Below are 19,609 nucleotides of genomic sequence, written 5' to 3'. Positions count from 1 at the left end.
TGAACTTTTGCACGATATTCTAATTTTTCGAGTTTCACCTGTACAATAAGGTGAAAATAATCTTGGTACTTTGGGCATGTGATGGGAAAATATAATTAATGCTGAAGTTCAGCACAACAGCAGTGACCTTTTCTAATGAAATAATAAAAAAAAAACTGGCATTTTCTGATAAACGTATCGGTTACCTAACGTAACCTCGGTTCTCTCTAGATGAGGGAACGAGTATTGCGTAAGCTAGCTTACGCTACGGGAAAGATTCATCTTTTCTGAGATATTGAAGCCAAAAAATTATCCTTAATTTTTGTATCCATTGTCAACGCAGTGCGGCAGCTGCAGACCTTGAGCGGGCTAGCTAGCAAGCTCATAGGTTGCTCTGTGGCAACTGCTGCAGCCTATAGACGAGCTTGGGCGAACTCGCATCCAATGAGAGGCGTCCGTGCGCTCTCTGCATCAAAGCCCGCCAAAATGGGCGTGACTAGAGTGCATATAAGCGTAGTTCGTAGGCTGGAACCCTGGTTTTCATTGACTGAAGCGTAAAAGTCGCTCATGGCGCTGAAGCACGGCCGGCTACGCAATACTCGTTCCCTCATCTAGAGAGAACCGAGGTTACGTTAGGTAACCGATACGTTCTCTTACGAGAGGTTCTCTCATATTGCGTAAGCTAGCTTACGCTACGGGAACCCATTGTCAACGCCGTGCGCGCCAAGCATCCACTGTATGAGCCCCAGGGAATGAAGGGGGACCCGGGGAGCCCTTATGAGTGGGGAAATAATATTTGGCCGGCAAGAATGCGGGTCATTGATTGTGTAAAACATAAGCACATAGTGGGAAGGGAACGACAGAGCGGCGGTGCCGGTCTGTGTGGAATGTGTCCCATCAGTGCAGCTCACCAGGGGAGCTGTAGCGTATTAAACCGCTAGTAGTTTTGCCTGCAGAGCGGGCACTTCCATATTGTAAAATCTGACAAAGGTGGAGGGGAAGTCCATCCCGCTGCCACACATATGTCGTGAATGGAAATCCCGCTGGACCATGCCCACGAGGATGCCATGCCTCTAGTGGAGTGAGCCCTAATGCCCAACGGGCATGGCAGGTCTTTTGACGCCAGTATGCAGCAGCAATAGCGTCCACTATCCATCTAGATAGTGTCTGTTTCGAGGCGGCGAGACCTTTGGTGCACCCTCCGAACGAAACGAAAAGCTGCTCAGAGCGTCTGAAAGCGGCGGAGCGCGCAGTATACAATCTCAGTGCTCTGACCGGGCAAAGGAGATTGGCGTCGCGTTCAGCTATCGGAAGCTGGCAGCGCCAATAGGGAAATGACCTGTGCTCTGAAAGGAGTACCGATCACCTTGGGAACATAGCCGTGTCTAGGCTTTAAAATGACCTTGGAGTCACTTGGTCCAAACTCAAGACACGCAGTGCTGACAGACAGCGCGTGAAGGTCTCCCACACGCTTGACTGATGACAGGGCAGTCAGAAAAACGGTTTTGAGTGAAAGGTATTTCAAATCCACGGATTGAAGTGGTTCGAAAGGGGGGCTTTCATAGTTTCGAGAACTATAGAAAGATCCCAGATAGGAACCGATGGGGGCGCGGGGGGTTCATCCTTCTAGCTCCCCTGAGGAAGCGGATGACCAGCTCGGGGGCTTTTTACCCCATGACTGGCCGTGCAGGGGTTCAGCGAACGCCGCAACGGCCGCCACATACACTTTGAGCGTGGATGGGGATCTGCCCTTATCCAGCAGCTCTTGTAGAAATACGAGCAGCGACGACACCCCACATGTCCGCGGGTCCAGGTCTCTGTCGGTGCACCATTTTGAGAACACAGACCATTTTGACGCATAGAGTCTTCTCGTGGAAGGGGCTCTAGCGTGTATGATGATGTTTATTACTCCTTCTGGCAGAGCGACGGGTAGTCGTTGATCACCCACGCATGCAGCGCCCAGCTCTGGGTGGGGATGCCAGATTGTGCCGCAAGCTTGAGAGAGGAGATCTGCTCTCACTGGGATGGGCCACGGCGCTGTCAGTGACAGCTGCGTAAGCTCCGGGAACCATGTCTGATTCTCCCAACGCGGGGCTATGAGGAGCACCGAGTGACGCTGCTTCCTGATCCCCTGCATTACCTGTGGCAATAGCGAGACGGGAGGGAAGGCGTAAAGCGGGCGTCTGGGCCAGTCCTGGGCCAGCGCGTCCTCTCTTTTCGAGAAAAATATTGGGCAGTGAGAGTTCTCTTTGGACGCAAAGAGGTCTATCTCTGCTCTGCCGAATAGGTGCCATAACGTCTGGACTGTTTGAGCGTGCAGGGACCATTCCATGGTGGCACTGGGACCAACTCAGTATGCGTTTCATCAGATGGAAGAGTTTCCTGGATCTGACACCGCCCTGACGGTTTAGGTAGGATACCACAGATCTGTTGTCCGAACGGACCAGGACGTGGTGACCCTGAATGACCGGGAGAAAGCGCACGAGCGCGTACTCGACCGCTATCATTTCCAGACAATTTATGTGAAGGAGCTTTTCCTGAACTGACCATAGGCCGAAAACCGGAGAGCCCTCGCAGACCGCGCCCCAACCCGTGTTGGACGCGTCTGTCGAGATGACTTTTCGGCGAGATACAGCTCCCATTGTCACTCCCCGTTGATACCATTCGGCCACTGTCCAGGGCTGCAGAGCTGATATACAGGTCTGAGTCACCTTGATGGGCTGGCGGCCTGTGGCCCAAGCCCAGCGAGACGCGCGGGTGTTTAGCCAATGCTGAAGCGGGCGCATGTGCAGTAAACCCAGCTGAAGTACTGCTGCGGCTGAGGCCATGTAACCTAGCACTCTCTGGAATTTCTTCAGAGGCGTGAGGCTGTTCATCTGAAAAGATGCGGCTAGTCGCTGAACACGCCGTGCGCGCTGTGTAGATAAGCGAGCCGTCATTGCCACGGAGTCTAGTTCTATTCCCAGGAAGGAAATGGTCTGACTGGGCTGTAGTGAGCTGTTGGTCCAATTGACTGCAAGACCCAAACTGTTCAGATGGCTGAGGAGAACTGCTCTGTGAGACAGAAGCTCCATATGTGAGTAAGCCATAATCAGCCAGTCGTCCAAATAGTTCAGAATTCGCAAACCCTGACTCCGCAGGGGTGCGAGCGCCGCATCCATGCACTTCGTGAAAGTACGGGGTGCTAAGGACAGGCCGAACGGAAGGACGGTGTATTGATAAACCTGGCCGTCAAGGCGAATCTCAAGAATGGCCTGTGACGGGATTTATCTGAATCTGAAAGTATGCATCTTTCAGATCGAGAGAAATAAACCAGTCCCCTGGCGCACATGCCCGAGGAGTTTCCTGATTGTAAGCATTTTGAACGGTCTTTTTGCAAGCACCTTGTTCAAAACCCTGAGATCTAATATGGGTCTGAGGCCGCCGTCTTTCTTGGGAACAAGAAAATAACGGCTGTAAAGCCCCGACTCGCTCAGAGAGGGTGGCACTTTTTCTATGGCCCTTTTGCACAGAAGGCTTGCTATTTCTGAACGAAGCATGCACGCTGCTTCCGTGTTTCTTGGACTCAAGATGGCGCCGAGTATGGCTGCTGCGTTGCGAGCTCCGTTACAACACTGCGGTTTATTGTTTGTTTTGTTTACAGTTCTTTGTTTTTTTGTCTTGGATGTTGTCTGCCTTATTGTTTACGACAGACAAACGCTTTTGGACATTAGTTCTACAATCACACATCGAAAACCGGACTTCAAATTCCTTAATGCCGACCCGCTGTTTACAAACACGCCGGCGGAGCCCTTTGTCTGTGCTGCTCGGCCGCGGAAACGCAGAAGGAAAAGAGGAAAACGAGCCGGCGTTCTCATCAGAGTAAGACGTCGTGCAAATCGACCCCGCTACCCAGTATACTACTGGCAAATGTTCAGTCTCTGGACAACAAATTCTGCGAGCTGAGAGCCGGATCTCTTTCCAACGAGAGACGAGGGACTGCTGCGTTATGTGCCTTACAGAAACCTGGCTGTCTACGGAGATTCCAGACTCGGCCATCGAAATCACGGGCTTTTCCGTGCACCGAGCGGACAGAGCGAAAGACCTCTCTGGTAAAAGCAGAGGTGGTGGTGTATGTTTTATGATCAACAAATCATGGTGTGATCAGAGGAACGTACATTTCATCAAGTCTTTTTGCTCTCCTGATCTGGACTATCTCATGCTTCTGTGTCGACCATTCTGGCTGCCGAGGGAATTCACAGCGGTTATCATCACAGCTGTGTACATCCCCCCGCAAGCCGACACAGACCGGGCACTCAGGGAACTGTATGGGTGTATAAGTGAGCAGGAAACCGCGCACCCTGAGGCTGCGTTCATTGTTGCCGGGGACTTTAACAAAGCCTTCAAAGCAATCGCCCCAAAATACCACCAACACATAAAGTTCAACACACGAGGGGACCGGGTTTTGGATCATTGTTACTCTCCCTTCCGGAAGGCTACAAATCCCTCCCCCGCCCCCATTTGGCAAATCGGACCATTCTTCCGTTCTGCTTCTGCCCGCTTACAGGCAGAAACTGAAACAGGAAGCACCCACCCTCAGAACGATCCAGTGCTGGTCGGACCAATCAGACTCTGCGCTACAAGACTGTTTTGATCACGCGGACTGGGAGATGTTCCGGTCCGCCTCTGATGACGACATCGAGGTTTACGCTGACAGCGTAACGTGTTTCATCAGGAAGTGCGTAGAGGACGTTGTTCCGACCAAAACTATACGGATATACCCCAACCAGAAACCATGGGTTAACGGCGATGTTCGCGCGGCACTCACTGCGCGGACCTCCGCTTTAATTCTCCTAACACGGAGGAGCGTAAACAAGCCAGTTATGCCCTCCGTAACACTATCAGTGCAGCTAAACGCCAGTACAGGCACAAACTTGAAAGTCAGTTCAACACCACTGACTCCAGAAGTATGTGGCAGGGAATTAACACAATCACGGACTACAAGCGGAATAAAGTCTCCGCCATGAACACCGCTGCATCTCTCCCGGACGAACTTAATACATTTTATGCTCGTTTTGAGGACAGTAACACCGCCCTCGCGGAGAGTGCACTCGCGACTGACGCTACAGAGGTTGATTCACTCTCCGTCTCTGTTGTGGATGTAACACCGATCATTCCGACGGGTGAACATCCGTAAAGCCGCGGGTCCAGACGGCATTCCGGGCCGCGTCATCAGAGCGTGCGCGAATCAACTGGCTGGTGTTTTTACGGACATTTTCAATCTGTCCCTCTCCCTGTCTGTAATCCCCACATGCTTCAAAACATCAACCATTGTGCCTGTACCGAAGCAAGCTATAATCACATGCTTAAATGACTGGCGTCCTGTTGCTCTGACCCCCATCATCAGCAAATGCTTCGAGAGGTTAATCAGAGATCACATCTGCTCTGTTCTGCCCCCTCTTTGGACCCATTGCAGTTTGCCTACCGCAACAACCGCTCCACTGATGATGCCATTGCATCTACAATACACACTGCTCTCTCCCACCTGGAAAAAAGGAACACATATGTGAGAATGCTGTTTGTAGACTACAGCTCAGCATTCAACACCATAGTGCCCTCCAAGCTTGATGAGAAACTCCGGGCTCTGGGCTTAAACAGCTCGCTGTGCAGCTGGATCCTGGATTTCCTGTCAGGCAGACGTCAGGTGGTTAGAATGGGCAGCAACACCTCCTCATCACTGACCCTCAACACTGGAGCCCCGCAGAGCTGTGTTCTCAGCCCACTCCTGTATTCCCTGTACACACATGACTGTGTGGCAACACATAGCTCCAATGCCATCATTAAGTTTGCTGACGATACGACGGTGGTAGGTCTGATCACTGACAATGATGAAAGAGCCTACAGAGAGGAGGTGCACACTCTGACACGCTGGTGTCAGGAGCACAACCTCTCCCTCAACGTCAGTAAAACCAAGGAGCTTGTTGTGGACTTCAGGAAGAAAGACGGAGAACACAGCCCCATCACCATCAATGGAGCACCGGTGGAGAGAGTCAGCAGCTTCAAGTTCCTCGGTGTCCACATTACTGAGGAACTCACATGATCCGTCCACACTGAGGCCGTTGTGAAGAAGGCTCACCAGCGCCTCTTCTTCCTGAGATGGCTGAGGAAGTTTGGAATGAACCACCACATCCTCACACGGTTCTACACCAGCACTGTAGAGAGCATCCTGACTGGCTGCATCACCGCCTGGTACGGCAATAGCACCGCGCACAACTGCAAAGCCCTGCAAAGGGTGGTGCGAACTGCCAGGAATATCATCGGAGGTGAGCTTCCTCCCTCCAGGACATATACACCAGGCGGTGTGTGAAAAAGCTCGGAGGATCATCAGAGACTCCAGTCACCCAAGTCATGGGCTGTTCTCACTGCTACCATCAGGCAGGCGGTATCAGCGGCATCAGGACCCGCACCAGCCGACTACATGATAGCTTTTTCCCCCAAGCAATCAGACTGTTGAACTCTTGATCTATCAGGATCAATAATTAGCACTGCACTTTATTCAGCTATAATCTCACACTGGACTGTCAACATATTCTCCTCAATACAACTGCTATATATATATATACACATATATATATTTCATATACTCCCACTTATTGTATTGTATTGTATATTCTGTTCTATATTCTGCATTGTATATAATTATTGTGTTGTGTAAGTATGTGTACATCTGATTTGTAAATTGTTTTGTGTAAGTATGTGTACATTTGATATGTAAATTGTTTTGTGTAAGTATGTTGTTTATTGTAATTGGTATATGTCTCGTCACTGTCATGACTGCTATGTTGCTTGGAACTGCACACAAGAATTTCACCTACTGTTGCACTTGTGTACATGGTAGTGTGACAATAAAGTGATTTGATTTGATTTTGATTTTTTTGATTCACAGTGGTTTCGAGCCGCGCTCTGAAGCGAGGAGGGCGGCGATCGAACTGTAGCAAATAGCCCTGTTGTATTGTGCTTAACACCCACTTGGATATCCCTGGAATAGCTTCCCACGCTTTGAAGCGTAACGCTAGAGGGTGAATGGCCAATTCGCTCTGATTGCCGCACACAGAGCGCTGAACAAAATGTGTGAGCGCGTTTAGTGTGTTCATGCATGATTGCTTGCAGACAGCATGAACAGGCTGTTTTGTGAGTGACTTCCGATTGGAATGAATGGGGAAAGAGTCACATCTGTTACGTGATGCGCAAGCATAGTCATGGGCACGGGACTTACACACAGAGGAATGTTTGCTGGCCGTGTAACAGAGCGGGCAGAGAATGGGCGCACGACGCATTTGTGGGCGCCTTCATTGACTCTGACGCTCGAGCGGTTCAGTAACCGCTTTATGAGAGCGTGCTCTGATAGGGGCACGGGATGTGTTATGCTTGTGTGTAGGGGCGAACACTGGGTTGTGGGCACTTTTTCTACACATAAGACATGTTTGCTCTTTACAAGATTTATTTGGGTCGCCGTGAAAACGGCGTTTGAGTGCAGGCAAGCGGGCAGTGTCACCGGCTTGTTGGCTGCTAAATTCACCACTGTAGTAGCCTGAGAGAAGGGGACTGACAGGGGGAAAAGCTTTGACGGTGGTCCGGCCGCGGCGGGACTGAGCCGTCGTTTGTTCAACAAAGTTAGGAAGACTTCGCTTGCTCTGGTTTCAGCGTTACCTTAAATCGAGGCCCGCGGGGGGGGCGGCGGTCTGCGGCGGCTGTCTGAGCGCGATCGAGGGCGGCCGTCCTATCGACGCTGAGAAGTCTGAGTTTGTTGAACTGGGCGCTGTGAAGAGGCTCGTGCAGGAGGCTGATCACGTGAGCGGCCTGCAGAGGAGCTAGCGCGACGCGGCAGGAAGAGGTTCATGGCTTGGGTGGCTTTCTGGACTTCTGAGAAGCGGTCAACAATGCCACTCACCGCGGAGCCGAAGAGACCGGTCGGAGAGAGCGGTGCGTTGAGGAACGTGGAGCGCTCTGCTTCTCCCATGTCGGCTAGTGTTAGCCATAAGTGTCTCTCGGTCACAGTCAGCAAGGCCATGCACTTCCCTAGAGCTTGGGCTGCAGCTTTGGTAGCGCGAAGGGCGAGGTCTGTCGCGCTTCGTAGATCAGTAACAGCCTCTGGGTGCCTGCCTTTCTCATCCCACTCCCGAAGAAGGTCTGCTTGGGAGCTGTAAAATGGCCATTGAGTGCAGAGCAGATGCGGCTTGGCCGGCGGCGGAATAGGCGCGGCCAACATAGGCGGAAGTCGCTCTGCAGGCCTTAGACGGGAGCACAGGCTTGGAACGCCATCTTGCGGAGGGCGGACAAAGGTGTGCTGCTACCGAAGTCCTCGACCGGGGATGGAGGAGTAGCCTCTCTCAGTGGCGCCGTCCACCGACGCGAGAGAGGTGGAGACGTGGGAACGGGTCCTGGCTGAAAAAGGAGTGTTCCACGACTTTGCAAGCTCCGTATGTAATTCCGGCAGGAAGGGAGCGGGTGTAGAGCGGCGATGGCTTTGAAGAAAGCAGCCGTCGAGTCTGTTGGGTGCCTGCTCAGGGGGCGGTGACCACTCGAGCCTGAGGCGGTCGACGGCCTGTGTGAGGAGGCGTGTTAACTCCCCTTCGACTCCGGCGCGGGTCCTGCTGGATTCCTGGGCCGAGGAGGAGGCTTGGGAGCCTGACCACTCCTCGCTGTCCGAAGCCATGATGGAACAGCGGCCCTTATCCTCCGCCTCGTCATCCGAGATGGCAGCAGTGCGGCCGCTCGGCGGCAACTGCGCGTCCCAGGGGGGCGGGGAGGGTGAAAGCGATACTCGAGGGAGAGGCTCCGGCGAGGCAGTCGCTTCAACCACAGTTTCCGGCAGCCTTTGTGAGCGGCGCTTCTTCCTGCGCGGCTGAAGGCAAGGCGGCGCGGCGGGTTCTGCTTTGAGCGCTTCGAGACGAGCCCGCAGGGTCGACATCGGTAGCTCCTCGCAGAAATCGCATCCGCCCTCAGTGAGGGCGAGCTCTGCGTGCCCCAGTCCCAGGCAGAGAGCGCAGATGATGTGGCGGTCTCCTGTGCTGAGAAGGGCGCGACATGAGGCGCAAATGGAGCGAGGCATCTTGAAAAAGACGCTCGTACTCTTTTGTGAATAGTTCGTGAGAACTAGCTTGCTGAATAAAAGGATACGTCGTCGGATGGCGTAGCTCGCAGGATGAGATGGCCGGCTTCTTCTAGCGCTGTCCACGCTTGCTTGATGCCCCTCGAACGGCGACGCGGCTTCCAGGTCAGCGATGCGAAGAGCTTCGCTGAAGAGATGAAAATCAGGGTTCCAGCCTACGAACTACGCTTATATGCACTCTAGTCACGCCCATTTTGGCGGGCTTTGATGCAGTGAGCGCGCGGACGCCTCTCATTGGATGCGAGTTCGCCCAAGCTCGTCTATAGGCTGCAGCAGTTGCCACAGAGCAACCTATGAGCTCGCTAGCTAGCCTGCTCAAGGTCTGCAGCTGTACAAAATTTAGCTGTAAAGCTGTAATTTTTCTATACAAAAATTAAGGATAATTTTTTGGCTTCAATATCTCAGAAAAGATGAATCTTTCCCGTAGCGTAAGCTAGCTTACGCAATACGAGAGAACCTCTCGTAAGAGAACATTGCATTTCCTGAGAATTATCCATTTATATTGGACCTCACCTACCAGCTTTCATACAAGTACATTTGTAATACAGCCTACACGTTGTTTCATTATTTAGTGGTTTAATCAAGAGCACAATGTCCCAGCATTGGTTTTCATGTTTCTACCTTCCTATTCTGTCTCAGTCCTGGGAAGCTGAAAGCGGCCAGGGTTGCCTCCACGGTGCTGTGCAACATGTTTCAGTACAGCAAACTCCACAGAGACTACAAACAGGTGAGTCTCAGTTTCCAGCCCAATTAAACGCACACATAAATTTACAGGTAATGGTGGCAAGTAGTAGACTTAAGACAAAGGCCTGTCCACTATAATCTGATATGATCTGACAAGTTCGCTCCTGAAAATGGATCCTTTCTTGTCCACAGACTTTGCACTGATGGGTATTGTGTAAACTTTGTGCAAGTTTGAATTTGCTTACTTTCAGTTTGCATGGCCAGTGGTTATCTCTTTTTATTATGGTATAAGTCAATAAATGTGGCCGTTTATAATGTGTGAATAGGCACTGTAGACATTTGCAGTGTATGAATAGGCGAAATCTATAGGTTCTTGTGGTTATTTCTATCCACATCTCTGTGCTGTCCTCTGTCCATGTGTGTGATATCATCTCTCCCAGTCAGTTTTATAACTGAGGTGGACAAATGTTTACACAATACACATTACTGATCACAAGACATGACCCTGTTTAACATAATGCAAACACGATGTGTCATTTTTTTCTTCTTGTTGTGTTTGTGTTGTGAAAAGGACTATTATAGTGACTTTTCTCTGGCCTCTCATTATGTTGCTGCATATTTACTAAAAGTTTGGTTTTACTTAAAACTCCTGGCACTGTTTAAAAAAACAACTGAGTTCAAGGTTATTGGTACTCCAGCTGATAATGGTCATCACAAGATACCTTTGAACTGATTTTAAACTTGCATGTTTGCCACTGCCAGACATATCTTTAACATGGCTTTATTGAATTAAATAGTTAATGCTCATGAGGGCTGCCATGTTGGGAGCACATGACCAGCCAAATACTACTCGCTTAATCTCAGTAATTGCTCTGTTATTGGACATTTTCACTCATGGATTAAATCAATCATGGCTGACTGTGAATAGTGAATTTCTTCAACAGCATCGGTAACTAAAAACTATTGTGTTTGAATGATGCTGCATCCATGCTACTAGGTGTCAGTGTAAATCCAAGACAACATATTTAAAACATGTACACTTTTAGAGCCTGATATGAATGTTGTGCCTAGTGCTCTGTGGCCCAAAATGATGCTGGTCAGACAGGTGGTCTCTGTGGAATGCAACAGTGGAATGCAGGAATTTCTTACTTATTACCTTTTTGAAGCTGAGGCCTTTTTTATTTCCATCTTACTTTTAGATAATATGATACAATATATTTCTGCCTTTTATGACTATTATCTTGAATTTCACTTGATTAACAAAAAAAGTATTGCTAGTTTAGTATTGCTGCTGATTATTACAATGCCAAGGCACAAGTTTTAGTTCAGTCATGACAACTCTAGAAATACATTTAAGGTGTCATAATGCATATGACAAGATGGGAGATCTTGATGGACTAAATCTGCTTACACTGCTGCATAGCAAGTACGAAGACGATACTACAAGAACATATTGTTTCATACTGTTCTGTTTTATCAAACTATACAGAATGGACGATTAAAGCAGTATCATTGCTTACTTTATTTATTATGTGGCTGACTGCATTACAAGTGCCAGAGCCCAGCTCTCTGTCTGTACGTCACTCAAAACTGTCCCCCTGGGAACCTGACAGGAACACTAACAATCCACTTGTTACACATATGTTAGATATGCTGCATCAAACATGTAGAAAATGCTGCTGCTGTACAATTAGACACATACAATTAGGGTTGGGAAGCTTACTTTTAAAATGTAATTACAGAATACATGTGGTAAAATTTTATTTGTAACATATTCCATTAGATTACTCAAGGTCAGTAACGTTATCTAAATACTTTGGATTACTTCTTCAGCACTCGCAGATTTTTTTACTTGTTTTGACTACAAACAAGTAAATAAATTAAGAAAATACACTTCACTGTAAAAAAAAAAAATACATTCTCTGAAAAAAGCCTTAATACCTTTCAAATGTAAATGTTTCTTGTTTCGTGTTTTAAGGAGTTTTAGCTATTTTTACAGGAAATAAATGTTTTACATTTTCTTTAAGAATCACTTTTTTTATAGTACATCTTTGCCCTAATATGAAATGTCTTACTAGAGAAAACAAGTTATGCTCTAATTGAATTATCTTCATATAATTAATTATCAAAAATAATCGCGCCTGGTAACAGATGCATGTAAATGCAAGAAATAGCCTTTTAGCTTAGCATATAGCTAAATATTCACTACTCAAGGTTAGCTATTTTTGCTGCTCTAAACTTCAAAACCCCACTGAGTGTACGCAACGATATACTCTTCCGATTGTATGTAGCTTCTGTTCATAAAATTACACAGAAAATATACTATTTGTATCTTTCTATACAATGTTAAATGCTTCATTGGTTAGCATTTCTTGTAAAAAAAAAACATTGACAAAGCATGTAATCGTGTTTTTATTGGTTTTGTTTCATCTCTCAAAGTGTTTCTAACTGTTTTTTTGCTAAGCTGTAGAAACACGATGTAGCTTCTCTGTTAAAGGGGCATTCAGTAGTTCTCTAGCTAGCGTTAGCATTGCTCTTCTTTGTGTATTTCAATTTTGACTGTGGTGTTAGACACAGTACTGCCATCTTTCGACGTGGATCATCATGAAATATTCAGCTGCCCACTAAAGCTCTGAAATATTATTTGCATCTGGAAAATTTCGTAATTTCTAAACTTCTTTATTACCACTATAATATAACTGTTTTGCCTAAAAACAAACGTCAGAAATCAAGTGAATATGCTTCTACAGTTAAGGATAGATTAATATTGTCCATCATATCAATAATCTTTGATCTATGGTTCACATTATTTCTTAAGACAGTTATTACCTTTATAGAGAACTGTTTGGCATGAAATAAACCTCAATTATCTCTCACTACAAGAGATAGTGTGAAAGCGCTGAATGAAACAAATCACAAGATAACGTTTCACTGTTGTTCAAAAGCTCCTCGGATCACATCATTTATATGGATAAGTGTTTTCCAACTGAATAGACTGAATATTAAATAAAACTAATTATAATAAAAGTCAAATTAATCTCTTCAGCAATCAAAATACTTTGCATGATTTAAATTTGAACTGTAGTGAAATACAGTTACTAATATTTAGTATTTTAAATACTTAATCCCTTACATGTATTCCATTACTCCCCAACCCTGCATACAATCCCCTTGAAACAGATATAGGCAAGTGGTGTTGGGGAGGATGAGTGTTTCAGAGTGAAAACTGTCATAGCATACTGCAATGAAACCTACTTACATGCAAAAAATTATGCAGTTTAAATGTTAGACAAAGAGAGACTCCGCAAGTCGATTGGCTAACAGATAACATGTTCAAAGGACCCATCAGATGCTCCATGTAGAGTCTCAATGCTGAACAAAGAATACATTATTATAATTGTTAACATTTCTCTTATCTGTATTTTTTATTTTACAGAAAGGGTTCACAAAGCGAGATTTCACTGATGTAGCCATCTAATCTGTGTCCATGATTCAGTACTAAACAACTCAAAGGATAAGGTGGCAATAGACGACTATAGGATTCTACCTGTCTTTACCACCACTACCCAAGGGTCCACCAAAGTCACAAAGGGAATGTGATCAGCCTCTATCATCCACAGTGAAGCAGTGGAGAGAATGAACAGTTTTTACTAGATTATAAATCTGAGTTTGCAACACTCATAAGTATTATGAAATGCCAGAAATGTAGAGGAATGCTTGCAGAGCACTACATCTAAAAGGTAGACCCAAATGCATGTGTGTGTCTTGGTTGAATTAATTACATGAACCTAAAGTCTGTTTGGGAGAAGGCAACAGATAGACATGAAATGTTAGCTTCCATTAGTTGATTGCAGAAACACATTACTTTGAACAATTCAAAGATTAATTCTTTCACCAAGATCTGCTTCTTTTGCATAGACTGGAAGCTAATCAGTCTTATCCTAAATATATTTTATTTTTGCTAAATATTTTTGTAGTTGCTCACAACTAAAGAGACAGATTTGCCGGACTGGGTATTTCATGAATATCTTTAACATCTCTGCAGGCTTTTGCTCATATTACAGTTTCATTAGCACTGGAATTTAAGTGCAAAAGAGATAACACATTACTGTATATGTCATCTGAAATATATCTGAATATCATGAAAGCACAAATATAACACCCCATTGCCTTTTGAAATAAATCCTTATTTGGACATTTGTATTCATAATTATAAGTCAGTTACATTCAGAAGCAGTGCATAAGAATTCCCTACCCCAGATTTATATAATACATTAAAACAATAGTCACAAATCATTTTGATATAATATGGTAACATTGTTTTTGTTGTTGTTGTTTTTTTTTTGACTTTGTGCAGTCAATCAAGTTTATTGTCCACATTACTAAACTTAATTTACACATGAACTAAATGGCTTTTTGTCTGTCTCTATTAAAAGTATTTTTCAATTGTATGTGCTTTGGGTTACCACATTTATCTCCACTCTCTTTTTCTAGACTCTCCCTCTTACTGCTCATGAACATCATTGTTGAATGAATTTCTGGACTGCTCACAGTTTACACTCTTAAAGGGATTGTTCACCAAAAAATAAATATGATCTCATAATTTACTCACACTCATGCCATCCCAGATGTGTATGACTTTCTTTCATCTGCTAAACAGAAATGATGATTTTTAGAAGAATATTTTAGCTATGTAGCTCCATACAATGCAAGTGAATGGTGACCAACAATTTGAAGCTGCAAAAACCCATATAACGCCAGTGGTTAAAGGTATATCTTCTGAAGTGATATGACAGGTGTTTGTGAGAAACAGATCAATATTTTAGTCCTTTTTTACTATAAATTCTCCTCCCTGCCCAGTAGATGGCAGTATGCATGAAGAATGTGAATTGCCTAAAAACAAAGAAAAGAATATGAATGTGAAAGTGGAGACTGATAGTAAAAAAGTACTTAAATATAGATATCTTTCCCACCCACATCTATCATATCACTTCTGAAGATATTGATTTAACCACTGGAGTTACTTTTATGCTGCCTTTATGTGCTATATTTTGGACCTTCAAATGTCTGGCCACCATTCACTTTCATGAGAGGACCTACAGAGCTGAAATATTCTTTAAGAAAATCTTAATTTTTGTTCAGCAGAAAATAAAAATTCATTCACATCTGGGATGGCATGAGGGTGAGTAAATGATGAAAGAATTTAACTTTTTGTTGAATTATTCTTTTAACCTCTCCAGGCTGTGACCTGCCACAAAAGCTACTAAGAATATCTTGTGTATACATGCACAACTCTTGTGTGTGTGTGTGTGTGTGTGTGTGTGTGTGTGTGTGTGTGTGTGTGTGTGTGTGTGTGTGTGTGTGTGTGTGTGTTTCCTTAGGCTAATGGCCAATAGGTTGGAATGCATTAGGGGTCAGTGTGCAGTATGATTGTTGTGGTTGGTCATTAGTTGAGTGCATGGGAGTAACATCCTGTGTAACAACTGATCAAAAACAGCTTTTTCTCCAAGATAGGGGAAGAAACGTGCAGACACAGAGGTTTGGCATAACATTTTCTCTCATGAATTCATACAGACAGAAATTAGTAAAAAGAGAAAGGGGGAATAGAGAGAAAACAACCATGTTCCCTTTACAAAAAGCTTCACTTTGATGCTGCGCTTTTGCTAAGCGCTACGGGGAACAATCCTGCATTGTGAACAGCTATGAATTTGTGTGAAACACGTCAATGAACATTGACCTGAATTTATAGCCTCGGCTGGTGATGATCATTAGATGCACCTGTGGCCAGGCTATAAAATAGAGGCGTCACCAGCGTGTCGACAGATATTTTTCATTCAGAGCATACTGTGCTGTGTGTCTCACAACCTGCTAAGAAAACTTTCTTCCCTCTTTGTTAGGAGTTAGAAATTGTTAGGCAGTGCACAGAACTTTCTTTCCTTTCTCTCTCTGCTCTGAAAGAGATTTTATATATATATATATATATATATATATATATATATAAAAGAGAATGGCGGAGAAACAGAGCAAGCGATGCGTGTTTCCTTGTCAACGTTTCATGACGGACAAGGACACGCATGAGTTTTGCTTTGTTTGTTTGGGGAAGAGCACACGGCTCTCGCGTTGGGGCGGGGCGGTGCGCGCATTGTGACCTTCTTTCGGTCGGGATGCTTCGCGCTCACCTCGCTTACTTCCGAGAGCCAGCACCCACACTTCATTCGTGGGGCTCTCGTATGGATCTGGCTGAGGAGCGAGAGACGGGTGCGTCCCTTTCGCTCGCTCTCTCCCCAGATCCGGCTGGTCCTTCTCGTGATCTTGAAGCGTGCTCCGGCGCCTCTTCAGTTCAGGAGGAGGACCTCGATTCTCTTGGATCTATAGATTTCGAGTTACCAAGAAACCCCCAAATGACCAAGAAACCCCCAAATGCTCCAAGTTAGAGGATAGATTTCTGTCTGATGGCCAAGGGAAGGGAACACCTCATCAGTCCCTTCCCTTCTTTGATGACCTCCACGATGAGCTTGCTGGTTATCTCTCGCCGGGTTCGGCATCGTCTTTGAAAAAACCTGCTCTCCCCTCTAAGCCATGCAGAACTACCTCCATGCTAGTGGGGAGGGCTTATCAAGCGGCAGGTCAGGCTGGTGCTGCACTGCACACCATGGCTGTGTTACAGGCGTACCAGGCTGACCTGCTAAAAGATCTGAGTGTGGGTAAAACTCTCAACGAAGAGGCCTTTTCAGAGCTTCGTCGAGCTACGGATTTGTCTCTCTGCGCGACCAAGCCTTGGGTCCCACTCTCGGTGCGTCATGTCGTCGCAGGATGCTAACGACAGACGCCTCTCTGATGGGTTGGGGTGCGATCTTAAGTGGTCGTCCAGCCCAAGGGGAATGGGAGGGTCATCAGCTCGATTGGCACATCAACTGCCTCGAGCTGATGGCGGTATTTCTGGCCCTGAAATACTTCCTCCGACATCTGAGAGGCTGCCATGTCCTTGTGCGGGTGGACAACATAGCAGCAGTCTCCTACATAAACCATCAAGGAGGTCTACGTTCTCGCCACCTGAATTTGCTGGCACGTCGGATTCTCCTTTGGGCCCAGGGCAAGCTCCTGTCACTCAGGGCAATTTACATCCCTGGACACCTACATGTGGGAGCAGATTTTCTGTCCAGACAAAACATACCGAGGGGCGAGTGGAAACTCCACCCCGAGGTAGTACAACAAATTTGGGAGAGATTTTACAGAGCAGAAGTGGACCTCTTCGCCTCTCAAGAGACTGCGCAATGTCCCCTCTACTTCTCTCTGAGTCACCCAGCTCCCCTGGGTCTGGATGCGATGGCGCATACATGGCCCAGAATGTGTCTGTATGCTTTTCCCCTGGTTTCTCTGCTCCTGGGAGTCTTAGCCTTTGGGGAGGCACCCTCTACTCGCTCGCTTCATTCGTGGAGCCAGGCTACTGAGGCCTCCTGTTAGGACCAGAACTCCCTCATGGGACTTAGCAATAGTCCTGGAGGGTCTGGCTGAAAGCCCCTTTGAACCTCTAGAGTCAGCGTCTGACAGACTTCTGACTCTCAAGCTGGTTTTTCTTGTGGCGATTACCTCTCTTAAGAGAATCGGGGATCTACAGGCTCTGTCTGTTTTGCCGGCCTGTTTAGAGTTTGCCCCAGGTATGGCCAAAGCTATCCTCCATCCTCATCCTGACTACCTTCCTAAGGTGCCTTTTTCGACACTACACCCTGTCACTCTGGAAGCCTTCTGCTCTCCACCTTTTTTAACGCCGCAGCAGGAAAGTCTTCACGGACTCTGCCCAGTCCGTGCCCTTCAGACTTATGTCCACCGCACTAGCCAGTGGCGTAAGTCTGGGCAATTATTTGTCTGTTTTGGGGCCGCAACAGGGGGGCAGCCGCTACCAAGCAGACTATGTCACATTGGGTGAGGGATGCTATTGCCCTGGCCTATGAGGCGTGCGGTCAGGCTTCGTCAGTAGGTGTCAGGGCTCACTCCACCAGAGGGGTCGCCGCCTCTAAAGCCTTGGCTAGAGGGGTCCCTCTGCAGCAGGTTTGTGATGCCGCAGGCTGGTCCTCTCCGCACACATTCATCAGATTTTATAGTTTGGACGTTCATGCTACTCCGGGCTCTTACGTCCTTGAGTCGACATCCCAAGCTCATGCCTGAACGGGTTTGTGACGCGGCGGGCTGGTCCTCTCCGCGCACATTCTTCAGTTTTTTATGGCAGGCTCATGCCTGAACACGTTCGTGATGCGGCAGGCTGGTCCTTTCCGCACGCGTTCATCGAACTTCATGGGTTAGATGTTTCTGCTACTCCGGATTCTTACGTCCTTGAGTCGACATCTCAAGCTCACGTCTGAACAAGTTTGTGATGCGGCAGGCTGGTCCTCTCCACACACATTCATCAGATTTTATCGTTTGGATGTTCATGCTACTCCGGGCTCTTACGTCCTTGAGTCGACATCCCAAACTCATGCCTGAACAAGTTTGTGACGCGGCAGGCTTGTCCTCTCCGCGCACACTCTTCAGTTTTTTATGGCAGGCTCATGCCTGAACACGTTCATGATGCGGCAGGCTGGTCCTTTCCGCACACGTTCATTGAACTCTATGGGCTAGATGTTTCTGCTACTCTGGGCTCTTACGCCCTTGAGTCGACATCAAGCTCATGTCTGGGACCTCTCGCGTTTTTGTGAGCACACTTCACAACCGTAGGGGTCCGGACAGCCCCAGTGCGGCGGCGTGGGTATTGCGTTCCCCGTAGCGCTTAGCAAAAGCGCAGCATCAAAGTGAAGCTTTTTGTAAAGGGAACGTCTCGGGTTACATGTGTAACCCTTGTTCCCTGAAAAAAGCGGAACGAGATGCTGCGCTTTTTTGCCGCACTGGGACGTCCCAGGACTGCTCTTCAGAAAAAGGTGTCTGTCGACACGCTGGTGACGCCTCTATTTTATAGCCTGGCCACAGGTGCATCTAATGATCATCACCAGCCGAGGCTATAAATTCAGGTCAGTGTTCATTGACGTGTTTCACACAAATTCACAGCTGTTCACAATGCAGGATTGTTCCCCGTAGCGCTTAGCAAAAGCGCAGCATCTCGTTCCGCTTTTTTCAGGGAACAAGGGTTACACATGTAACCCGAGACGTTTTTTTTTTGGTCTCTTCTGTCCAGCGCAATTCTCCAACATGGAAGTGTACTGCCCCATTCACTCTCTAAACATTAAAGGCAAAGAGAATATTCTCAAAGTAAAATCCATGGCAGATTTTTATTGTACGAGAAAAAATCATTTCAAAGTCATTCCACATTAGGCTACACAAGCCATTGGGCAAAATCTTCACGGCAACGAGAAGACTCTCCGCTCCCCTGCTCGCCTCGCTGCTTGACACTTCGCTGGTAAACGGACCGCTCAAGGATCCTGACTCCCCACACTGCTTCGGCAGGTGTTGTGTATCCTTACAAAGCAATTGTATTTTGTGTGAAATATAAATATAAATTTATTTATATATCTAAAAGAGCTGCCTACGTGTTCGCGTCTTTTAAAAGATGCCGTTCTGAAAGAGTTCCTTGTGTGAGAGACACATCCCGCTCTCAGACCAACATGAGAGCTGCATTCTCTGTCTGGGCCACGTCCACGCAGTCAGCTCTCATTGAGACAGACTGGAATCTCAAGACCTATCATCTGTATTTCTAGCCTTAAAGGCTTTTCAGTGGGAAATAGCGAACTTTCATGTTCTGATTCGCTCAGACAACATAACAGTGGTGGCGTATATAAACCGCCAAGGCGGAATTCATTCACCACC

At 46.9% G+C, this 19,609-nt stretch overlaps 1 protein-coding gene across 1 annotated transcript in view; it reads left to right on the top strand.

Moving 5' to 3' along the window:
- LOC127662789 (plakophilin-3-like) overlaps positions 1-14,227 on the top strand; it is a 46,117-nt gene extending 31,890 nt beyond the window's left edge. Inside the window, exons 12-13 of the mRNA XM_052154133.1 lie at positions 9,770-9,857; positions 13,251-14,227. Coding sequence (XP_052010093.1) covers positions 9,770-9,857; positions 13,251-13,292 — 130 coding nt within the window. The 3' untranslated portion in view covers positions 13,293-14,227. The remainder of the gene's footprint in view (positions 1-9,769; positions 9,858-13,250) is intronic.
- Positions 14,228-19,609: the final 5,382 nt, after the last annotated feature.

This window comes from Xyrauchen texanus, chromosome 2 (assembly GCF_025860055.1).
Source record: "Xyrauchen texanus isolate HMW12.3.18 chromosome 2, RBS_HiC_50CHRs, whole genome shotgun sequence".
Lineage (NCBI taxonomy): Eukaryota > Metazoa > Chordata > Actinopteri > Cypriniformes > Catostomidae > Xyrauchen > Xyrauchen texanus.
Note: the sequence above shows the minus strand (reverse complement) of the source record. Positions and strands in the feature narration are given on the sequence as shown.